General features: G+C 50.6%; 1 protein-coding gene across 1 annotated transcript in view; it reads left to right on the top strand.

The window, feature by feature from the left end:
• Nucleotides 1-23,625, top strand: part of SHISA6 (shisa family member 6) — a 180,754-nt gene that overhangs the window by 23,398 nt on the left and 133,731 nt on the right. Inside the window, 1 exon segment of the mRNA XM_063408949.1 lies at nt 15,917-16,012. Within this exon segment, the coding sequence (XP_063265019.1) occupies nt 15,917-16,012 (96 nt within the window).

Below are 23,625 nucleotides of genomic sequence, written 5' to 3'. Positions count from 1 at the left end.
CTCGTGGACTCTGCCCAGGGGAGCTGGCGGGGCTGGATCGGGATCGGGATCGGGATCTGGATCTGGGCCATTCCCAGGTCCAGGCTGTGAGAGCTGGGCTGACACAAAGGAAAGGAGCTCTGTGTGCCCATGGCTGGGGAGGGCAGGCAGGACAAGGCGTGGGCAGCACTGCCAGTGACCAGTGTGGTGACCTGGGGGAGTGAGAACTGCAAAAACCATCAGGACCCTCCTCCTTTCAAGCTGTGCAGTTCAGCCAGGAGGACAAAAGTTCCTTCTCTGCAGGAAAACCCAAAGATCTTGAGATGTTTGGTCTTCCCGTGCTTGGGCTGGAGTTCAGTGTGAATCCTAAAATCATTAAGGTTGGAAAAGACCTCCAAGGTCTCAACCCAACCTCCCCTGAGGAGCTGCTTTGCTGCCCGTGGTGCTCAGTTAGACTCTGGCAGTTTGGGGAGTGCTGAACTCTTCCCACAAGTACAAACTCTGCTCCTTGAGCTCCTGCCCTCACCCATGGGCTGTGGTGCTGCTCTCACACCTCCTCGAGTGTCCAGGCTCAGCCCTCAGGAGCTGACAGCCCTGGTCACTCCGTGGGGCTCGCTCTGCTGGCACAGGCATGCTCCCAGTGTGTTTGGTGGCAGGTGACACCTGTGAACATCCCTCCAACATAATTGTCAGAGTGATACTTGGTGGAGCTGATGAAATATTTACCTTGGAGCAGCTGTCAGGCCATTAATGTTTCACTGGCTGCTGCCAGCCCGCTCCTGATTTACGCTCCTGAATTGTTAATGAGGTTTAATTGCACTGCCCTCTTCACTCGGGGCTTCGCTGGGGCACTTGCAATTAGCAACAACTGCTCTGCCCTGCTCCTGAGGGCACCCCTGGCCACAGAGCAGGGGGTGGCACAGCACTGACCCCCCACCAGCCCTCCCAGGTGCCCCCATCCCACCCCTTCAGCGTGGCCTGGGGGCTCCAGTGCCCCCAGCTCTGTGACAGGCTCAGGGCACGGTGGCACTGTGCCTGTGACTGGCTTTGGGCATAAACGGGATGGGATCACTGCTAGGAGTTCTTGGAGCTTTTACTGCAGCATCAGCCTCATCACAGGGTTTTACACAGCTAAAGGATGGCAACAGCTCACACCTGCCAGCAGCAGCCAAAGATCTCTTTGTTATAAGGTATTTTAAAAGTTTTCCAGCCAGTGGCATATTGCTAAAGCTCACAGGCAATTGTTCTAGCAGGTCACTGACAGCACACCTACACCTGCTTCAAACAGAGCTTCCTTGTGTGCTTTCTATTAACAATAAACAATGTTCCATTATTAAGCTTAAAACCTTCTACTACCTTGCTAAGCATATTTTCCTGCAGCCATAAGATCTATCCTAGCCAAACCTAAGACTCAGATTGTTGTTTTATGTCCTTGCTCGCCGTTCTATTGTAACTTTTCTACTTTCAAACTTTACAGTTACAGATGATTCCAAATTCTTCATTTCTTTCTGGGCTTTCACAGCTTTCTGAAAGCCTTTTTACCTTTAGTATTTCCCCCACAGTGCCACCCAGCTGTGTGCCAGGCTCAGGGCACGGTGGCACTGCTCTGGTGCCGTGGCCAGGCTCACACTTTGGGGACTCCGCATCCGGCTTGGGGACAGCAGCAGTGTTCAGAGGGGGACTCCTTTCACTCCTTTCATCTGGGCACCGCAGTGGGGGCCTCACTGTGGGAACTGAAAAAGCACAGGACTTTCACAGTGTTCCAAAAAGAGGGTTTTGGTTGTACCAAGAGGGGGAATTGTGGGAACTGAAAAAGCAGAGGACTTTCACAGTGTTGCAATAAGTTTATATAGACAGAGGTTTGAAACACAGTTGAATTTTAGGCCTTGAAATATTTGGAGCAGAGAAAGTTTCTGAGATGCAAAAAAAAATATAAAACAACCAACCACTGTATGCTGTAAGGTATACCTGCAGTGTTTATTGACTGGCTTAAGTAGATGCTTGTAAGCTTTTAGCATTAATCTATTGGCTAAAAAACTTTTAAAAGGCCTTGCAACAAAGAGAACTTTGGCTTTTGTTGTTAAGGCGTGAGTTTTACCACCTTTTATGCCTCCACCTCCACCGAGACAGATAATGAAACAAAGAACCCGTGGAGCGCCCCTTGGCCGCCCCGCCCCGTTACTGGAGATGAGATCCAAACCCTCACTGAGGGATGCTGGCCTCACCAGCTCAGAGTGGGCAAAGACACAGGACCAAGTCCAGGTGGTGCCTCTGGGGATGTGAATCCTGCCCAGGACAAGGCCACCTCTGCCCTGCAGAGAGGCCCTGGAGCACAGCCCTGGCCCCTGCAGGGCACCAGCTCTGCCGTGCTCAGGGAAGCAGCTCCTGCTCCTAAGGCACTTTGCTCTCCTTGACCTATTTGCTCATTACTTCCACAAATGGGATTTTGATTAAGGAATTTTCCTAAGTAATTACTCTGGCATTAGCAAGCCAGCCAAACAGAAAATGGTCCAAAAAGCAAGGTGGCCTGGTGGCTGCCCTGAAGGCTCTTTGATGGCTGCCAGGGAGGGGAGCAAAAACAGCCCTGGAGGGCAGCTGGACACAGCTTTGTCCAGTGAGGGCTCATCTGAGGGCAGCTGGACACAGCTTTGTCCAGTGAGGGCCAGTCCAAGGGCCAGCTGGACACAGCTTTGTCCAGTGAGGGCCAGTCCAAGGGCCAGCTGGACACAACTTTGTCCAGTGAGGGCCAGTCCAAGGGACAGCTGGACACAGCTTTGTCCCACCCATGGGGGAACAGGTCCTGCAGGTCGTGTCCCAGCTCTGAGTGTGGTTTGTGCTGCTCATCACTGCTGGGCAGAAGTTCTCCCAGAGCTGCAGACTCAGGGGTTAAACCCCTCTCAGTTCCAGGGGCTGTTCAAACTAAAAGGCTGCTGAGCTCTTGTTTGAAGCAACAGGAGAGAAGCGATTCCAGCCCTCCCTCCCACAGGCTGAATGCAAGGAGCTGCTCAGGGGTGGCAGTGGCACCTGTCAGCGTGGCTGACGAGGGCCAGGCTCACGCCTGTCACATCCCTGCCAGGACACCCAGTTAGGAAAAAATCCTTCCCTGGGAGTGTGGGCAGGCCCTGGCACAGGGTGCCCAGAGCAGCTGTGGCTGCCCCTGGATCCCTGGCAGTGCCCAAGGCCAGGTTGGACATTGGGGCTTGGAACAGCCTGGACAATGGGATGTGTCCCTGCCAAGGCAGGGGTGGGATGGGATGGCCTTTAAGGATTGGTTCCCTTCCAACACAAATCATTCCATGGTTCTTTGACTCTGTGATTTTATGTTTCTGTGATTCCATGTTTCTATGATTCTACGATTCCATGATTCTATGATTCCATCATTCCATGGTTCTTTGACTCTGTGATTTTATGTTTCTGTGATTTTATGTTTCTGTGATTCCATGTTTCTATGATTCTACGATTCCATGATTCTATGATTCCACAATTCCATGTTTCTGTGATTCCATGATTCTATGATTCCATGGTTCTATGATTCCATGACTCAATGGTTCTATGGCTCTACAATTCCCTGTTTCCATGGTTCAATGATTCTATGATTCCATGTTTCTATGATTCTACAGTTCCATGATTCCACAACTCTACAATTCCATAAGTCTATGATTCCCTGATTCTACAGTTCCGTGATTCTATGATTCTATGATTCCATGTCTCTGTGATTGTACAATTCCATGATTTTACAGCTCTGTGATTCCATGATTCTACAATTCCATGATTCCATGCTTCTATGATTCCATGACTCAGACAAATGCAATTGTCCCACAGCAAAAACGCCTGCAGAAGGGGCCAAGGCTGAGCTGGCTTTCACTCAAGGAGGCACAAAAATCATGGTGTCACCTTTAAGCTGAGAGCAACTGGCTGAGTTCCTCCCTGTGAGAGCAACTCCCCCGTAAACAAAGCCAGCACTCCTTTCTGCAGGCATCTGCCTCAGCCCTCAGCAGCTCTGAGGGAGTGCTGCCAAACACAGAGGGACTCATTCCAAGGCCAGGCAGGGAAAATATAAATATCCCTCTGGTTAATTCTGGGTGCCATCATCCGTCAGTGCCTGTCTGGTGCCATTTAGCTCCTTGCCACCTCCCGACAGCACGGGCAGGGAAGCATTCCCATGGTAATGCCACACAGTTTTTTTCCAGCTGCACCTTCAGGTGAGGGAAAGGTTGGTGGGATCATGTGGGGGACAGAAATCACCTGGAGCAGTCACTGCTAGGCTGGCTGGGTGTGAGCAGAGGTACAAACAGTGGCAGCAGGGGCTGCAGGACATGGCCAGCTCTGGCCATCACGCCCTGACTGCTGGGACAGGTGTCCAGGAAAGGCTCATGGGATCCTGGAATGGTTGGCTTGGAAGGGAACTTAATGATTGCCCACTTTCTGCTCCCCTGCCATCACCCAATGGGTTCATTCTACAATTCCACATGTCTATGATTCCATGATTCCGTGTTTCTCATCTGGCTACTGAGTTGGGAACAAGGGCAGGGACAAAGTCAAGGACAGGCCATGGACAACTGCTGCTCAGGACAAAGAGGGTAGGACGATCAGAAAAACAACCAGGAGGGCTCCCAGAAGGTCCCCAAACCCCCTAGAGGTGTCACAGGAGAATGAGTGGGCAAGATCCCAAAAGATTATGAGTCTCTGAGCGTGATGTTCCCTCTCAAAATGATTTAAGAAAGGATCTGGACACTTCAGCAGTTGATAAACTTCAGTAGGCACCATCTCCATCTTCAGGCACAGGAAGAACTGACAAGAGCTTTTCCATGTCTTTCCTGATGTCAGCAGGATTTGCCCCTTAAATCCTGGCTTTTCTTTCCTGATTGCAGCTCCCTTTGATTTGGGAGTTTTTGAAGTTGTTCTTCCCAAATCTTTTGCTTCCAGAGGAAAGCAGAAACCATTAATGACTCCGTTTGAGGGTGTGAAACAGAACCACTCACATCCTTGGACTGTCAATTCCATACACCCATTTATTTACTCACAGTTATAAACAGAGCACTGCATAAATATTTATAAGGAGGCTCCCAAGGCCCAGCTGAGAAAATCAGTGTTATCACCATTTCCCAGTTCTCAGACTGAAGCCCAGGCAGAGACACTGCTGGGATGGTGCAGTTTGACAGAATTCCTGTCAAGTTTGCTCCAACAGCCCCTAATTCCTGAATCCCCTCAGGTTTATCAGGGAATTTTGCATTTTTACAGAATTCCTGTAATGTCTGTCCCAAGAGCCCCCAATTCCTGAACCCCTCTCAGGTTTAACAGGGAATTGTGCAGTTTTACAGAATTCCTGTTGAAGTCTGGCCCAAGAGCCCCCAGTTCCTGAATCCCCTCAGATTTATCAGAGAATTTTGCAGTTTGACAGAATTCCTGTAAAGTCTGTCCCAAGAGCCCCCAGTTCCTGAACCCCCTCGTGTTCAGCAGCCTGGGTAGCTCAGCTGTCCCACTGAGAGCTGGGATGTGTGGTCCCAGACTCTGGATCCAGCTGATCCTGGCAGAGATCAGCAGCAATCCCCCCTGAGCTCCCCTTGCAGCCTGGCCTCCCTTGTGGAGCACTCAGCTCCCAAGGGGATTGAGGAGCACCAGAGAATCCAGGGCTGCCAGGCAGGGCTGATGTGCAGACCTGATTTCCCTGGAATGGTGTCAGAGGCAGCTTCAGCCATGCACAGCTGACCCTCCAAAGGTGTGGAAGGAATATATCATGGAATGTTTATCTGATATCAGGGAATGTTTATCTCCAGCCTTAAATCCCTGCTGGGACAGTCACTCCTCAATATTCTCCCTCCACCTAAGAGGAGCAGGTTCTACCTTCCTTCTGCTGACACCCTTGAAGCCTGGGAGGTGTGATCAGCTCTCCCTTTGCCCTTAATCACTTTCCTTAGCCTATATAATTAAATTCCATCAGGTATTGCAGCTAATTTTTGAGGAGCTCCTGAAGAACAAAAGCCAGTTCGGTCGCAGCCGAATAGAACAAATTAATTAGGAGGGGGAATATCAGGCCCTCTCTAAATGAGATTCCAGCAGAAGCAGCACAGCTTGGCTGGCTCTGGTGCTCCTCAGCCCCCGAGCAGCTGCTCAGTTCCAGGGGTACAAAGTGTTCAGGGAGGGGCTGGGGCTTGGAGCAGCCCCTGGGATTCACCCCAAAGCAGGACACAGGGAACTGCTGCTGCTGGCTCTCATTAAAAGAGAGGCTGGGCCAGCACATTCCTTCAGAGTGCTCTGGGAGTGGCTCCCTGTCCTGTCCCTGCAAATCTGACCCCAATAAAAGTGGGTGTTACTTGAGTGTTGAGCATTCCAGGGACGGGGCATCCAGCCAGGGCAGTGTCAGAATCCCAGAGCCACCCAGAGCACTCCCAGAGCCACCAAGGGCAGTGTCAGAATCCCAGAGCCACCCAGAGCACTCCCAGAGCCAGCCAGGGCAGTGACTGAGTCCCAGAGCAGTCCCAGAGTCACCCTGTCCAGCCTGGCCTTGGACACTGCCAGGGATCCAGGGGCAGCCACAGCTTCTCTGGGCACCCTGTGCTAGGGCCTTCACAGAAAATGTAGTGAAAGCACAAACAAATCAAGGCTGTAAAATATCTCTACAGAGCCACAGAATTTCCTGGAAGGGACCCACAAGGATCAGAGTCCAACCCCTGGCCCTGCACAGACACCCCAACAATCCCACCCTGTGCATCCCTGGGAGATTTTGGATGATCTGGCAGCTCTAATGGGTCTGGCAGAGAGCAGGATTGGAGCAGATGTAAGGGAAAGATTCCTCCCTGGGAGGGTGGGCAGGCCCTGGCACAGGGTGCCCAAAGCAGCTGTGCCTGCCCCTGGACCCCTGGAATGTCCAAGGCCAGGCTGGACAGGGCTTGGAGCAGCCTGGGACAGTGGAAGGTGTCCCTGCCCATGGCTTTCAGCACTTGGATGAGCTTTAAGGTCTCTTCCAACCCAAACCATCCTGGGATTCTGTAAAGGGCAGCATCCACAGGACCCCTTCCTCCTGCTGTGTTGTGGAGCAAAGGGGTGGCTTTAGTGGCTTTAGAGGCTTTAAGGGCTTTAAGATTTGCTGTTTGGGGACCATCAGAGCTCCAAGCCATGTGTGTGTCCCTGGGGAGCAGCAGCCCATGGGAGCAGGGCTGTTCCAGTCCCTCCGTGGGTTTTGTGCTGCCCAGAATGTGCTTGTGGAGAGCTGGAGAGGGTCTGTGATTTATTTTCTTATCCATTTAATCTCCTCCTTTAGAAAGTGCTTTTATCTGAGCAGAGCATGAGCTCATCACTGCATTTCTGTCATCCCACGTCGCTGCCGAGACCCTCAAGCGCTGCACTCCTGGGTTTTGCTTTCACAGAGTCATTTTTTAAAGTTAACAGAACCTAAAATGCTGTTTCCTGAAGCCTCTTCCAGCCTGTTCCAGCTCGCAGGGGGTTTCAAAGTCAAGGACAGCTGCTGCAGTTAATGGAACAAACAATTAACAAAGGAGATGTTCCCTGGGTCACTGGAGCCAGCGCAGCTCTGAGCTTCACCTTCTCCAGCATTCCCAGTGCCAGGAATGGTGCCTTCCATTTCAGCTTTCATATTGTCCAGATTCTGCATTCGTATGTAACTCTGAACTTCCTGTTGTTAGCAAGTTCTCCTGACAGCTCAGTCAGACAAAACAATCCTTTTCCAGCCCCAGAACCAAGGACCCCGCTGCAGCTTCAGGCCCAGAAAGTGCAAATGCAAACAGCAGCAAATTGAGGAGAGCAAACTGGGAGGGTGGGACTGCATCACCTGAAGCTGTAACTGGACAATTAACCCCAATATGGAAGTGGACCAAAACTTATGAAAGTGTGAAAACTCCTGACCTGTTGTCCATCTTGGGTGGAGCCATGGCCAGGCTCTTGTGCTGCCCAAGGTGTATCCTTTGAAGGGCTTTTAATAAATCCCTACTTTATTCCTTTATCTCTGTCCAGCCTCTATTCCAGGCAGCCTCTCCAGGCATCAGGCAGGTCCAGGAGCCCGGGCTGGCCCTGTGCAGCTCAGTGCTCTGGGTTTGGCTGGCTCTGCTGGGCTCTCAGTGGGCAGGTTTTTGGCAGGGCTGCCCCTTTGGACTGCTCCAAATCCCGTGGCAGGGAACTGTTCCCTGTTCTTGTCTCGAGAGCTCTTCCAGGATGTGTCATTTTCCACAGAGCCCAGCTCCTGGTGAAGGGTTTGACTTGAAAGTTCCAGGATTTGGTTGTGAACAGGGAGCTGCTTGCAGGGAAGGGTGGAGGAAGGGATGCAAATCCCCCCTGAAGGCTGAAAATGCAGGAGTCACACTGGAATAAATCCAAAGGAAAAGTAAGGATCTCTCAATTTTCCAGCTGGACTGACCCTCCTGTTCTGGTTTGAACCCAAATTCCCAGACCCTGGCCTGCGTTGTGCCTGTGTTTTCTGTGTGCCTGGGGAGCCCACCCAGCCCTGGGCCACAGCTCTGCCCCTGTGCTCCTGCAGGAACATCCCAAACCCTGGGATGAAACAGGGAAGGCTGTTCCAAAGGCCTGGCAGGAGGAAAAGGGAGGAAAAGGGACAAAGAGGAAGAAATTATTTTGAAAGAGGGTGAAATTAGTAGTGGATTGTCACATTTATTGCTCTCCAAACCCCCTGAGAGGAGGGTGCAGCCAGGGGGCTCTGCCCCAGGGAGGGGCAGCACAAGAGAAAAAGACATCCAGCTGTGCCAGGGGAAGTTCAGACTGGATAAGAGAGACAATTTCTCCATGGAAAGGGTTGTAAAGCCCAGAACAGGCTGCCCAGGGGTTTCAAAAACCCAGATGTGGCACTTGAGGCCATGGTTTGAATGGCTGGACTTGGTGATCTCAGTGGTCTTTTCCAACCTTAATGTTCCTGTGATTCTGTGATCCCTGGACAGGGAACTTGGCTTTCCTTAGCCCACACAGTGTGATTTAAGCTACAGAATATATGTGGGACACAGAAAAATCTGCTATTCCCTGCTCTGCTTTGGAATACCTCCTGTCCATGTCTGGCAGTGCAGCGCTGACAGCTCACCCCAGGTACCACTGAACTCCTTCCAGTGGCTTTTTTGTGCACATTTTCATGTTCTGGGCAGGCAGCAGTGCCAGAAGGATGGTGTTAAACAGGCAAAACTCGGTGGTGGAGCCCTCACTGAGCTGTTTAGGACAAGTGTGAGAGGTGCCAGCTGGCTCCTGCTTTTTGGGTGGTTTGGAGAAGGAAAATGGGGACATTTGGTGTCTCAGCAGCATCCCTGGGATGTCCCTTCTCACTGTAATCTCTCTTAATTTGCACCCCAAGAGAAGATCCCCAGGTGCCTGACATGGCTGCAAACTCTTCCTTCAAACTTGTAGCCACGTCTGACACCCCCAAATTCCCCAGGCTGGGATGGGTGGAGGGTCTCTGGCTGCCCTGGGCACCTTTGGGGCAGGAGTTCATGGGTTGGGGTCTGGAGCTGAGCCTCCCTTCATTCCAAGGTGCCCCAATGTGAGTGGTAGGACAGGGCACGGTGCAGAGCACTCTGCAAACATCTCCCAGCCCTTTTGGCAGCTCATGCCTTGGTCTTGGGCTGTTTTCTGTGTAAAACAGCTCCAAACGGGTCACTCCAGCTGATGCCTTCAGTTTTCTCTTCCCTGTATTTCAGACTCTGTGCTGCCCAGGGTGCAGCTCTGAGCTCACACTCAGGGTCACTCAGCTCTGCACACAGCAGGGACACAAAACAAATCCTTCTCCTGCTGCACACCAAGGACAGCTGGGATAAGTGTTCAGCCCAAAAGCACAAACAAGGGTGGCTGAAGGGAAGAACAAGAAGGATGGGACTGCATCACCTGGAGCTGGAACTGGACAATGAAACCCCAATATGCAAATGGACCAAAACTTAGAAAAGTGTGAGACCTCGTGACTGTTTGTCCTTTTTGTGACAATTTTGTGTCCATTTTGTGTTCATTTTGGGTCCACCTTGGGTGTAGCCCTGGCCAGGCCCTGTCCTGCCTAAGGTGTACCCTAAAGGCCTTTCAATAAATCTCTACTTTATTCTTTTAGCTCTGTCCAGTCTCTGTTCCAGTTCAGCCTTCCCAAGGTATCCCAGATCTGTTATGTGGGAAACAGCCCCAAAAGAATCACTCCAGCAGAAAGGAGCAGCACCAGGAGCAGGGAGGCTGTGGATCCTCCAACCACACTCTCAAAAATGAAATTATTTTTTCCTTTCCTGCAGAGATCTGTCTGACAATAAGTCTATGCTGAGGAGTTGGATGGGAGGGCTCCTCCCTGGGTGCAGGGCTCTTTTCCCCAAGGCAGTTTGTGACCAGGCTGATCTCTGTGCATCTTGCAAATGTCTGTCCACGCCAGTCCCTGTCTGCCCTTCCCGGGCTGATGTAATCTGTGCTCAGTAATAACATTTCCAAGAGGTGGATAGCAGCATTTTAGTTCAGCTCTAATAATTCTGTTAAAGCAGAGGCCAGGGTTGTAATTGCAGTTTGTGGCCGAGGTTGTTCCATATGTGTGTTCTGTAGGAAGCCTTTGTAATGAAATGTTCCCTCTGAGCTCCGTGCCCTGAAGAGTTTGCCTTTAGTGTGTGACAGGCAGAGCACTCTGCTCTCCTGCAACCAGAGGAGAGGGGGGGAAGTGTTGGATTTTGCCTTATTCTGACCCAGAGATGGGGCTCCTGAGAGGTGTTTTAAAGACTTTTATTCCATTTTCAGTCTTATATGAAGGGTGAGACGGTACAGATGTTACAATTCATGCCCTCACAATCAGAAGCCAAACTATTTCCTAATTACATTATAAGTGTTTCTTGGCCTGTCAGCTTTTGCCACACAATGCTGTTAATGCCTTAAAGCCAATCATCTAAAAATACCCCTCATGGGTCCTACTACAATGCATCTTTCACAGTTCTAAATCTCCAAAATCTCTGGTCTGTTTGCAAGGCCATCGTTTGAAACTTGTTTCCAGTTCCATTTCTCTCTCAGCAGTGTCTGTCCTGTCCCATGGCCTTTCTCAGTCAGCACACCTCATCTCAGAGTTTGCACACAGATGTACAGGACAGTGAGACCCTTCTGCCAGGCTTTGGGAATCCTTTACAAATCCGTTTCCCACAGAAAAGAAGTGAAAGTCCACCTTGTTTCAGTCTCAGCTGGGAATCTGGAGCTGTGGAAGTGTTGATCTTCCTTTGCTTCGGTGCCACAGCTCTGCCCCAGAGCCCAGTGCTGTGTCCAGGGGCTCACACGCATCGCAGCACACGGAGCTGAGCCTGAGCCAGAACAGGGAGCAAAAGAGCAGGAAAAGCCTCTTCCAGAAGGTCAAGCACAGGGCTCTGAAGCAGCACTTTAAATCCAATCTTAGCCAGGAGAGACAGAGCTGCAGAACACACATGGACAGGCAGCAACGTGCGTGGGCTGGGGCAGGGGCTGCTCTGCCTTGGGGGCTGTTTGTATTGTGGGATCCTGGCAGGAGCAGCTCTGGGGCTGGGCTTTCATTCCCAGACCCCCCAAAAGGGTCAGGCAGGGACCCCTGGGCAAACGAGGACACGTGGAGGGGCCACAGCTGCTGCACTGCCTGGCTGGGGGTGGCAGGAGGGGACAGGGCTGGGGATAAGCAGAGAGAGCAGCCCTGGGAGGAGGATTTGGGGTGCTGTGGGTGAGATCTGGGTCCCAGAAACTTCCCCTGCCCTGGGCTGAGCCCCAGGATGGGCAGCAGGGAGGGAGGAAGATTCTGCCCCTGTGCTCAGGTGAGAGCCCACCTGCAGAGCTGCCCCAAAGCAGCACAGGCAGGACCTGGAGCTGCTGCAGAGCCCAGAGGAGGCTCCAGGATGAGCAGGGGGAGGGAGCAGCTCTGCTGGGAGGAAAGGCTGGGAGAGCTGGGATTGTTCACCTGGAGAGGAGAAGCTTTGGGGTGACCTCAGTGTGATCTTCCAGGACCTGAAGGAGCTGCAGGAAACACAGAGAGAGACAATTGACAAGGGATGGGGGGACAGGACCCAGGGAATGGCTTCAGACTGACACAGGGCAGGGCTGGATGGGATACTGGGCAGGAATTGTCCCCTGGCAGGGTGGCAGGCCCTGGCACAGGGTGCCCACAGCAGCTGTGGCTGCCCCTGGATCCCTGGCAGTGCCCAAGGCCAGGCTGGACAGGGCTTGGAGCAGCCTGGGACAGTGGAAGGTGTCCCTGCCATGGCAGGGGTGGCACTGCACGGCCTTTGAGGTCCCTCCCAACCTAAACCATTCTGTGATTCTGTGAAAAATCCCTGAAATCTGAAATAAAATGAAAATCACTCCATCCACACCGGTTTTTCAAGGAATCTGGCAATTTTTAGCTCTCTCACCATAGGGCAGAGGGCAACACTGAGGTTCAACCACTGTGAACATCTGAGATGAGTTCCAGGAGCTCCTTCCCAGCCCATGGCACAGGCAGCTCCATCAGCTCATGGCTGAGCCCCCTCTGGCAGCTCTGGAAGGACTCCCTGCGCCTCGGGGAGAGCACAGCTGCAGGCAGAGAGGAGGAAAAGGCTCCAGTGGAGAAGGAAATGGGGAATTTCCTGGTCTGGCATGGCCCTGCCTGTGCTTCTGTGCTCCCTCTGCTCTGTTGAGAGCTTGCATTTGCGATTGCTGCAAGGGACCCTTCACTTCCAGTGGGAAACAGCCAGCTCAGCATGGGCTTGTGGCAAATAAATTGAATAACAACACCTGGATTTAGCCCCCCAGCAGCCCCCAGGCCCCTCTGAAAGGAAAAACCACTCCCAGAATTCTCCCAGAATTTTGCAAGGCTGAAAGAAATGATCACAAGTGAGCAGGGATTAAAAAAAAAAAAAAAAAAAAAAAAAAAAAAAAAAAAAAAAAAGGCAAACCAAAAAGCAAATGTAGCATCCTATAATATATCCATGGAAAGGGAAAAGTCATGCTGCTTGAAGTCTGCAAATTTGAATTTCTCCTGGGAAAATGTAGCTCCTGTTCAAATGCTAATGGCTCGTTATCACAGGGATGTTTTAATTGAACTACAATGTTCCATAAGCAGGGGCAGAGCAAGGTTCAGAGAGCAAATGGCTGATGAACAATCCTCAATCTGCCAGTAAATGTTTGCTTTTTTATAAACTTCCCCTTCTTGATCTGTCTTAAGCAAATTCTCCGAAGGGACCTGTAAAAGGCAGCTGATTTCAACTGGAGGTAGCAGCAATATTTGTGTGGTTCTATTATCCTGGTTTAAAACGGGATTTATGGACCTGCATCTGCCAGAGTGGCTGGCCCTGAGAGCACAGAAATTCCTGGGACAGGAGCAAAAACTGGCTCATTTGAAAGCAAAGATGCAGCATGTTTTGGAAGAGTGATGGAGAACAGGAAATCTGCTTGGGCATTGCAGATCCAGAGCATCTCTGGGTGCTCCTCGGGACCAGCACAGACATCTCATGGAGCACAAATAATTCCAGGCACCCAGAGCTCTGCCTCCTTTCCCAGGAATCCAGAAGGCAGAGCTTGCAGGAGGGAGGGAGGAAGAAAAGAGAGAGAACCCATGATGTTTGCCGCGGAAGCAGAAAATCCTTCTTTCTCTTTTCTGGATGCTGTTCTCTGGGAATTTCTGGGGGATGCCTCCACACTTGAAGGTTTGTGCCACCACCTCTCATTGCCACAACTGGGAGAAGAAAATTTGGAGCTGCCAGCACTCCCAAAGCTGAGGAAACACTTTGTGTGTGTTTGGTGACATTTGCAGGGTGCACTCGGCTGACCTTGACCAGGAAAAGCCCATGTGGGAAGAGAGTGGGTTGGTTTCTCTATTAGATGGGAATGAACATTTGTCAGAAGTGTCAGCACCTCCTGCCTGCCCTGTGGGCTCCTCCTGCCTGCCCTGTGGGCTCCTCTGAGGCTCTGCAGCTCCATCCCTGGGGTGCCAGAGCCTGTGCCAGCCTCTCCTGGCCTGGCACCTGCTGGGGATTTGGGGCTGGAGCTGGCTCAGACCCGCTGGGGGAGAACAAAGGGGCTCAGGTGAGAGCCCACCTGCAGAGCTGCCCCAAAGCAGCACGGGCAGGACCTGGAGCTGCTGCAGAGAGCCCAGAGGAGGCTCCAGGATGAGCAGGGGGAGGGAGCAGCTCTGCTGGGAGGAAAGGCTGGGACAGCTGGGATTGTTCACCTGGAGAGGAGAAGCTTTGGGGTGACCTCAGTGTGATCTTCCAGGACCTGAAGGAGCTATAGGAAACACAGAGAGAGACAATTGACAAGGGATGGGGGGACAGGACCCAGGGAATGGCTTCAGACTGACACAGGGCAGGGCTGGATGGGATACTGGGCAGGAATTGTCCCCTGGCAGGGTGGGCAGGCCCTGGCACAGGGTGCCCACAGCAGCTGTGGCTGCCCCTGGATCCCTGGCAGTGCCCAAGGCCAGGCTGGACAGGGCTTGGAGCAGCCTGGGACAGTGGGAGGTGTCCCTGCCATGGCAGGGGTGGCACTGGGTGGGCTTTAAGATCCCTTCCAACCCAAACCATTCTGTGATTCTGTGAAAAATCCCTGAAATCTGAAATAAAATGAAAATCACTCCATCCACACCGATTTTCCAGGAATTTGGCATTTTTTAGCATTTTTTTAGTCATGTGGGTGCTGGCCCTAAACCAGAACCCACTGCTGGGACGCTGGGGGACAGTGACAGTGACAGTGACTGCCTGCAGGGGAAGGAGGGAAGGTTCCAAAGGCTCTCTTAACTCACACGGGTTAGGCTGGGTGGGAGCAAACAGCCTTTGGTGTCAGGCTGTGCAGGCAGAGGAGGGCTGTGGAACCAGTGAGTGCCAGGCAGGACAGGCTGTTCCCACCTGGATCCTGGATGCTCTCCTGTCCTGCCCACAGCTGCCTGGCCCAGCTCTGCTCCAGCCCATCTGGCACCACAGCCCTTGCAGGAAATCAGGGAAAAGTGGAATTTCCCTGGGGCTGAGCTGCATTCCCAGCCCCCGAGGCTGCCCCTCTTCCCTCCCCTGCACCTATCTCATCTCTGCCTCTTCCTGAAATAATAGGAACAGAAAAATTAACAACAAGGGAAGGGAGGAGATGATAAAGAGTATCTGAAAAATCGTCTGTGTCCTCATTTCAGGGCTTTGCATGGTAACAGGGAGGCTGGATGCTTTTTATTTTCCTTTATTAATGTATTAAAATATTAAAAAGCTGGGTGTCTCTTGAACCTACTCTGCCATCAGGGACTGAGAAAGCTCTGAGGAAGTCTTGTGAGGAGATTGTTGCATTTGAGGAGCCACACAGGGATTGGCATGCATAGAGCAGAGCAAACCAAAGCTAAAATCAAGTTTGCTGTCCTGCTGTTCATGGGGACTTGGGGCCAGCCTGGACAGGGGTGACAGGAGTGACATTGGCACCTTGGGACCCTGTCACCAGGATGCTCTCAGGGGTCTGGCTGGAATCTCTTGATTTCCTTTACCTCTTTAATCTGCAAGGTCTGAGTGAGACCAGGCCCGTGGGAGAGGCAGTGGGGATCTCAGCCAGGGAGGAGCCGATTTCCTGAGGACTGGGCTGTTTGATTTGGCATTTTGGGGCTTCCCCTCTCAAATTCTGTTCATTCTTGGGCTATTTCCAAAACGTGCAGTTGTTCTTCTTCACAAATCTTTGCCAACAAAGAATTGAGGCTTTGATGTTGCCACAGGTATAGTTTTCTGTGCCACCCTGATGGTGCCATTGATTGTGCAATGTGTGTGAGTGTGACAGCAGGGCTGTGTAGCACATAAATAAATATATAAATCTATATTATAGCTGTATAATATTATGTATTATATTTCTACTAAATCTATATTATATGCATTATATGAAATAGATATACTATATATTATGGTAATATAATATCTATATATTATATTATATAGATAATATCTATTATAAATCCATATTATAAATCTGTATAACCACACAGACAGGCTGACTGAAGGTGTCTTTGTTTCCTTTTCCCTGCCAGGTCACTATGGAAAGGATATTTATCGCAGTGGAGGGCCAGATCTCCATAATTTCATCTCCTCCGGGTTTGTCACGTTAGGAAGAGGACACACGAAGGGTACAGTGGAAACCATTTTTTGCTAAATAAAAAAAGATTGTTTTAAATCCAAAGCTCTGAGCTGGCAGCTGGGCTCTGGGTGCCCTGAGCTGGCAGCGGGGTCAGCCCGGGAAATGTGGCTGCAGGGTCAGGGCTGGGCTCAGCAGGACCTGTGGGTCCTGGCAGGGCGATGCCAGGCTCCATTCTGGCTTGGCAGTGGGACTGTTCCTCCAGCTTTGTGTTTTCCTGGGTGCATGGCTGCTCCCAAAGGGGAAAGAGTGTCCAGCTGGCCCAGGGCAAGCAGTGACCACTCCCAAACTGTGGGTCTGGAGTTCTTTTCTTTGACTTCTGGGCTTTTATTATTTATTTATTTGTTTGTTTGTTTGTTTGTTTGTTTATGTGTTTATTTATATTGGGGTGGGGTTATGATGAATATTTTATAAAATTATTTCTTTTTAGCTCCCGAAGCCTATATTTTCTGTGTTCCTTATAATCTGTGATATAATGTACAAACAGGAAAACACAAAAATATACATATGCTGCTCTGTGTATGTTCTGTGTACATGTACTGTATATAAATATCTGTGGAGAGACAGCTGTAGCCTTTAAGACAAATCCCCAAATCCCCAGGGGGTTCTGGTGACACCAGAGCTGTGTCCTGGTGACACCACAGCCCCGGGCTATGTTTATTGATGACACTGTTGCCTCCTTGGTGAGTTTTTCTGGTGTACAGTGAGACGTGCTTGGAGTGTCCTCCTGTCCCCTCCTGCCCTGCCACCGGTGCCCTGGCTGTGACACTGGGGGTGCATGTGCCATTCCTGTCCCCTTCTGTGTCCCCAAGACTGTTGTACTTCCTCCAGACACAATGTATGTGGAGATTCCTCTATAGACCAATGTACTGTATGTGGAGCTGTGTCCTCGTGCTCCTGTGTTGTTTCTGTGGATGACCATGACTCACAAATGATTAAAGGACCTTGATATTTTATTTTCTTTTATTTTCCTACATTTCCTGCACTTTTTCCCGTTCTCCACGAGTGTCATCCAAAGTAGTGTTGGTCCTGTAGAACTGTCAGAGAAGAAACAAATATATGTATATTGTCTGTGTATGTCTGTGTGTGCTTAAATAAAGTTTACTGAGGCTGAGGCAGCACCCGTGGGACTTGTAATCCAATATCCTGAAATTTCAGATTTGTGATCCAACACCCTGAATTCCCACTCCTGTAATCCAACACCCTGAAATTCCAGCCTTGTAATCCAATACCCTGCAATCCAATACCCTGAAATTCCAGTTTTGTAACCCAATACCCTGAAATTCCATCTTTGTAATCCAATACCTGAAATGTCATCCTTGTAATCCAATACCCGCCAATCCCAGATTTGTAATCCAATACCCTGCAATCCCAGTTCTGTGTTCCTGCAATCCCAGTTCTGTGTTCCAACACCCTGCAAACCAACACCCTGCAGTCCCAGTCCAGCCCTGCACCGAGGGAAGGGAAGCAGAGGAACCTCAGGTGGGCTGGGAGCTGCAATGGTTCAAGGAAGGACCCGTGAGTGACATTTCACATCAGGTGTCCCCATTCCAGAGGGGTTTCATGGTCATGCCCTGCCACACCAGGAGCGTATTTAGGATCAGATAGCACAGGCGCCCCAGGAGTGGTGGTCCATGGAGTGGGGCGTCCTGCTGGCCTCCACCAAGCCCATGGAGCTCCCTGAGCAGGGCTGTAAATCCAGCCCTTTGTCTCAGGTGAGTTATCCTCACCTCAACCCCTGAGGCACTGCTTTGGGGTCCAGCAGATCCCGGTTTGCTGGACAAAAGGCTGTTCCCTGTTCCTTCCTGGGTGAGAACCAAACCTCCTGTCCTTCTTTAGCTGCAAAGGCTCAGGGGCTCTGCTCTCCTGTAGGTGGGCCAGGGGTTTCCACAGCTTTTCCACAGCAAATTCCCTGTCCCTGGGAAGGTGGGAGAGTGGGCACTGGGGATGCAGCCTGTTAATCCACCACAGCCATCAGACAGAGGGTGCTTTCCAACCGGAGTAAAAGGCTTTTGTTCTCTGAAGAAATTAATATCATGGCTGTTTATAGACATCAGAATGGGCTGGCCTTAGAATTCAACTTCCAGCCGCCTGTAAATTCACCTGGTTTTTGAACAGTGCTATAATGTTCATTTCCAGATTCTTAATGGCAAATTCCTCCACTGCTGAGTGGTGAGAGTGATGAACACCTCACACCAGCTGCAGGACCTGCTTGTGCTCATGTGTGGCTTTGTCTTTGTCTGTGACATGACCTGATTGTCTGTTTGTGCTGTCACAGGGGGTACTTGGGGCATCACAAGGCACTGAGGGGTTTCTGTCATTAGGCTTGTGCCTGAAATGCTTGGATTTTGGGAAATATTGTGTGACAGATTTCCTGAGGTCAGCTTGAAGTGACCATCCAGTATCTGTAAGGAGGGGTGAGAGCTTCAGCCAGGGCTTTAGACGAGAGGGTTCTATGCTACTCTGTCCTATTCCTGTTCAGATGAGCAGGTTCTGTCATGTTTTGTCCTATTCCTGTTTAGATGAGAGGGTTCTGTCCTTTTCCAGTTCCAGTCCTTGTGTTACAACCTCCACTTCAGCCAAATAACCTCGCCCTGCCTTGTGGAGAGGGTTCTGCCCCCGGACACAACAAAGCCAGAGAAGTTTCTCTCAATATTTCTCTGCACTGGGAGACACATTTTTGGTGTTTTCTCAGCTGTCTTCTGTGCTGTGGCAGAACTCCAAGTGCTGAGTAATATTTAAGAGCTCATCTATTTCGGGCAGAAGACAAAGACGTGAGACATGCCAAAGTACCATGGATACCAAATCAGCATATTCACATGTCTGACATGCACAGGCTCCTGCAGGATGGGGATTTATGGCTCTTCCATGACATTCCACTGGGCAGTGCAAGGCGTGTTCTCCAAACCATGGGCAGCTGCTCTGCTGCCAGGATGATCCAGGGATGAATCCTGGCTCTCTGGGCTGTAGCAGTCCCGTGGTGAGGCACAAGGCAGGGCTGATCTCACCCAGCGTGAGGTAGGAGGAAGGTGGATGTTTGGTTTGAGGCAGCAGCTCCTCGTTCCCTGTGGAGGCAGCTGGGGACAGCAGCACCTCTGAGGAGCCCGGTGGGAGGCACAGGGCACCTCCGCCCCCCTCCAGCCCCAGGGGTCCGTGACCCTTGGTGGGTGTAGGATGGACACGGGGTGTCAGATGCTGTACACCACAGGAAGGTCCATCACATGAGGGGCCCTTGCAGAAAATGGCTCAAAGGACTTAGCGAGATGGCATGGCCGAGTGTGTATTGAAAAAGCAAAAAGGTTTTAATAAAAGAAAAAAATAGTACAGAAACAAAGAACAAAGCTGAGCACAGTGTAGGGACAGGTCCCACACACCAGCTGCAACACCTCGAGAATGCGCTGAGAACCCTCCTGCTCTTCTCCTAAGTATTGAAGGATTTAGGTGGGCTTTTTGGCAAACAGCCCAATAGGGAATAGCTACATTTCTGAGGAGCAGCTGAAGAGACCTATCGGTGCTTTTGACTTGGCACTGAGCCAATTACTGCCAGGAGAGCAAAGAAACTTCTAGTGTTCTTCCCTTAAAACGTTTTAGGGTGAGTCTTAAACCTTTCCTGATATGCAAACTTCTGTCTGGGTGTGGAAATGCATTCCTACAAGCCCTCAGAGAGGGAGGAGGGATCCCAAATTCCTGTGTGGGAGCATCTCCTGCTGCTGGTGGTGCCGTGGGAGGGTTCAGTGCTCCGAGGGTGCCCGGGGGAGACAGGAGCCAGCTCACCCCTCTGTGCACCTGATTTAAACCCCAGCTTCTGCAGCCAATTCCGAGCATCCTGACACTGCCTGTGTCCCAGCCCGGCCTGGGCTGTGCCCTAAGGGCTCCCCAGAGCTGGAGGGATTTACAGCTGCAGCCACGCCAACACCCCGGGAAGGGAACACATTCACATTGCCCACCCGACATCATATGGCTGAGTTTTTGGGTAAAAACGTGATTTTTATTTTGGTGTGGGTTTTTTTCTTTTTTCCTTTTTTTTTTTTTTTTTTTTTTTTCTCTTTTTTTTTTCCTCTCAGTCTCGGACCTTGGAAGTAGTTTCCAATGGAATTGAGCTCCTTGGGTTTCAGCAGCCTGGGACAGCAGCAGGAATTCTGTAGAGCAGATGATAATCTCTGTTCAGCACCCAACACCTTCTTTGTTTTCCCAGTATCTCTGCAAGAGTGTGACAAATAGGGAGGTTATTTTCTGGAAACAGCAGAATTTTGCAGTTGAACTGAGTGCAAGGGCTCGGAGGGGAGTGAGGCAGGAGGAACAGGGGGGGTTAGACTTTTCTGCAGGGTCATTGCATAGGGGAAAACAGAACTGTTCCTGCAGTTCCCTGTGAGCTTATGCCAGATCCTGGAGGAGCTGCAGAGACAGGGCTGTGTGGGAAACTCAGGAGGAGTCAAATGTCCCCAGAGCCTGCCCAAGAACACTTCCAGAAATGGAACCTCTCCCTCCTGGTTCAAGGCTGTGCCTGGATTCCCTGGCAGATGTGCTCTGAGTCAGGAGCATCTGCAGGAGGCTCTTCTCTTGCTCAGACTTGCTCTGAGGATGTTCTCAGGAAAAAGAGGAAGGGATGAGCCATGTGTGCAGGGCAGTGGCTGCGGCTGCTGCCATCACCCTCAGCGTGGGCAAGGTGCAAACCTGCTGGGCACAGCCAGCCTGGTGACTGAGCAGCAAAAGCTCCCTACTGCGAGGTTTTTTTCTTATTTTCTTCGTGTTAGAGCCAGAATTAATACATAGGATGCAGTTTTCGTGTTCAGACTCAGTTGTTTATTAATTCTTATCTATAGCATGGTCTCACAAGTCTTGAGCTGTAACTAATAAGGTAGAGAGTTAGAGTTAGTTAGAGTCTCTCTAACTCTTTCTAAGGTTATTTAAGCACTAATTATCCAATAATGAGATGACACCTATATTATTTATATTTTTGACCCAATAATTGACCACCCAAGGCTTACAATCCGGACCTCTTTCACCCAATTAGAAAAAACTACCCAAAATCAAGAAGAAGAAGGTGAAGAAGAAGGAGTTAGACAATGCCTTAAATCCTCCATATTGCCCCATATATTCCTATATACTAAAACCTTAAATGCTAAGTTTTTCACTGTGTGAGATCACATAATACCATTCAAACTACACACCCACAACTGCAGTGCTATCACTCAAGGAAGCCTGTTCCACAGCCTCAGGTCTCAAACGTAGTGCCTGCTTGAGGGTCAGTGCCTTTTAGCACAGAAAGCCTGAAATTCTCAGCCTCCAGGGTTCCAACACCCCCCAGCACATTTGATCTTGTGATCTGCAGCCCAAATATGGGACTTGCCTGCTGGGCCTCTGCTCTCACTCATCTTGTGCCTCGTACATGGGCACAGGGCTCTGGGCATGGCTTTGGGGGCACAGGATTTGTGCCTCGTGGGTGGGAACAGGGTGTCTGTGCTTTAGGACCTTCCACCCAGGGAGATACTGTCCTCACATCCAGCATCACCCCTGATGTCTCCTGGTGAGCATCCCTCTCTCTGGCTTTGTGTGTATTCCAAAGGAGAAAATAGCTCTTGATCTGCCTTAGAAAATGAGCATTTTCCCTGGGCATGTGGGCAAAACCTTTGCTTTGGCAGCAACCAGAACACCACCAAAAGTAATCACAATTTATACACACACATTTGAAATCAAACCTCTCAGAATTGCTGTTAAAAACAGTCAGAGGTTCTGTTAGCATCTTTCACTTTTGCCCCCATCTGATCCTTGTGTTTACAGGCCTCAGTGAGGTTGGTCCTCCACAGTCATTTTCACCTGCCACCCAACACTCCCAGCGAGGTGCCAGTTTCTGCTGCCTGTTCATTTATTTCAAACCTGTCTTTCACACTGTCCCTTATATCGAGAACCCTCTGCGTCACTGCCTGACAGCAGGGCTGGGGACATCCTGTGTCGACACCAGGGGCAGGTCATTTCCTCCCTGAGGTGTTTTGTTCTCCCCATCCTTTGTGTTCCCTCACCTGCACATCCCTGGCTGATTTTGCTGCAGGCTGAGGAGCGTCCCTGACAGGCTCTGTGTTTCAGCACTGGCAGATCTGTGTGCAAACTCATCTCGGTGCAGACTCCTCAGCTGATTCAGAATATTGAGCTGCTGCAGGCTGTGCATTCGCACCTGCCTGGTTTAGGGCAAATCTGGGAGGAAACCTCCGAATGGTTCCCTCCAGAATAGCAAATTCAAGTAGACCCTGCCCCAACTGGTCTGGGAAAAGATTTCCTTGGAGAAAAGTGGAAAAAACTATTTTTTTTAAACAAACAAAGTGCCCACAAGCATAAAGAATGAATAAAATGAAACAACAAAACCTCTTGCTGTTCAAAGAGATGGCAGATGGAGACAGTCCTTGCTGTGGGTGTAGCTCAGCTCGCTCAGTCTCTTGTCAGTCCTTCAGGTGCTGGAAATGCCATCCTGGGCCCCGGTGGGCTGCAGGTGTGAGCTCCTGGTGCTCCTCTGGGATTCCAGTCTAGAACAGGTTTGAACAGTCCCAAGAAAAAGGAAAAAAAACAGTCCAGGGAGCTTCTCTGTCTCAGCCAGCCAAAACTAACTAAAAGCAAGGGAGGTCTCTGTCCCACTGTCTGTCTGTGCTGCAGACAGCACAGTCTAGGAGTGGAATGTGAAGGAATGAGTGCAGTTTCTGAAAACAAACTCCGTGCTTCTCTGACTCCCTCTTTGCTCTCAGAACCAGTCTGAAAGGTACAGAACTCAACATCCAGCACAAACAGAACAGACAATTGGGGATACAAGCATCATGAAGTCACCCCAGGACACCACTGGATGTGAGAGAGTGGGATGGGACACTGGGGCTGGCAGCACTGCCCCCTCTGCCACTCCCCTGCTGCCTTGGGACACCCCAAAGTGAGCCCCTTTTACAGCCACCCACTCGGGACCAGCAGTGCTGCCGCTCCATTGGCATGTAAATAGGATTCAGAGATGAATGGGAGAAAAGAGATTTATTAATTTGCTGCTCGTTAGCAGTTTGAGAGTTCTGATTCCTCCCTCCAACATTGCCCTGTCTCCCCGCTGTCATGGCTGGCTCCCCGTTGCTTGGCTTGCAGCTCTGTGTTCCAGTTTCTTCCCCAAAGTGCTGGTTTGTACCATTAATTTGTTATTTTGGGGTCTTATATTACATCTGTCACAACTTCCTCGGCCCAGCGCAGCTACAAAACACACAGTGAATCAGCTCCAAGCTGAAATTTACTGCCTGCCCCCATCATTAGTAATCCACACTTGCAGCAGACTCATTATTACAGGCAAAGGCAGGACTTTGAGGATCATTTTTTTCCACACCTGCACCTGTAACTTGCCATGAATAGATTTGCAAAAACTGAGGGTTAGGTGTGCTGGGTCCTTTTGCTCATTAAACACTTGTTAGACATCCCATCAAGGGAGAGCTGTGGAGCCCAAGCCCGCTGCATCCCAATGAACCACTTTCTGTTTATCCTGGATAATTTCGGATGGTTTTGACGGCGCCTTGCGGTGGGTGCGCTAAAGATCACCCGCATCCTGATTCCAGATTAATTCCGAGCCTTGCATATTCTGCCACTTAATTG

This window comes from Prinia subflava, chromosome 12, assembly GCF_021018805.1.
Source record: "Prinia subflava isolate CZ2003 ecotype Zambia chromosome 12, Cam_Psub_1.2, whole genome shotgun sequence".
Classification (NCBI taxonomy): Eukaryota; Metazoa; Chordata; class Aves; order Passeriformes; family Cisticolidae; genus Prinia; species Prinia subflava.
This window is presented reverse-complemented; position numbering and strand designations above follow the sequence as displayed.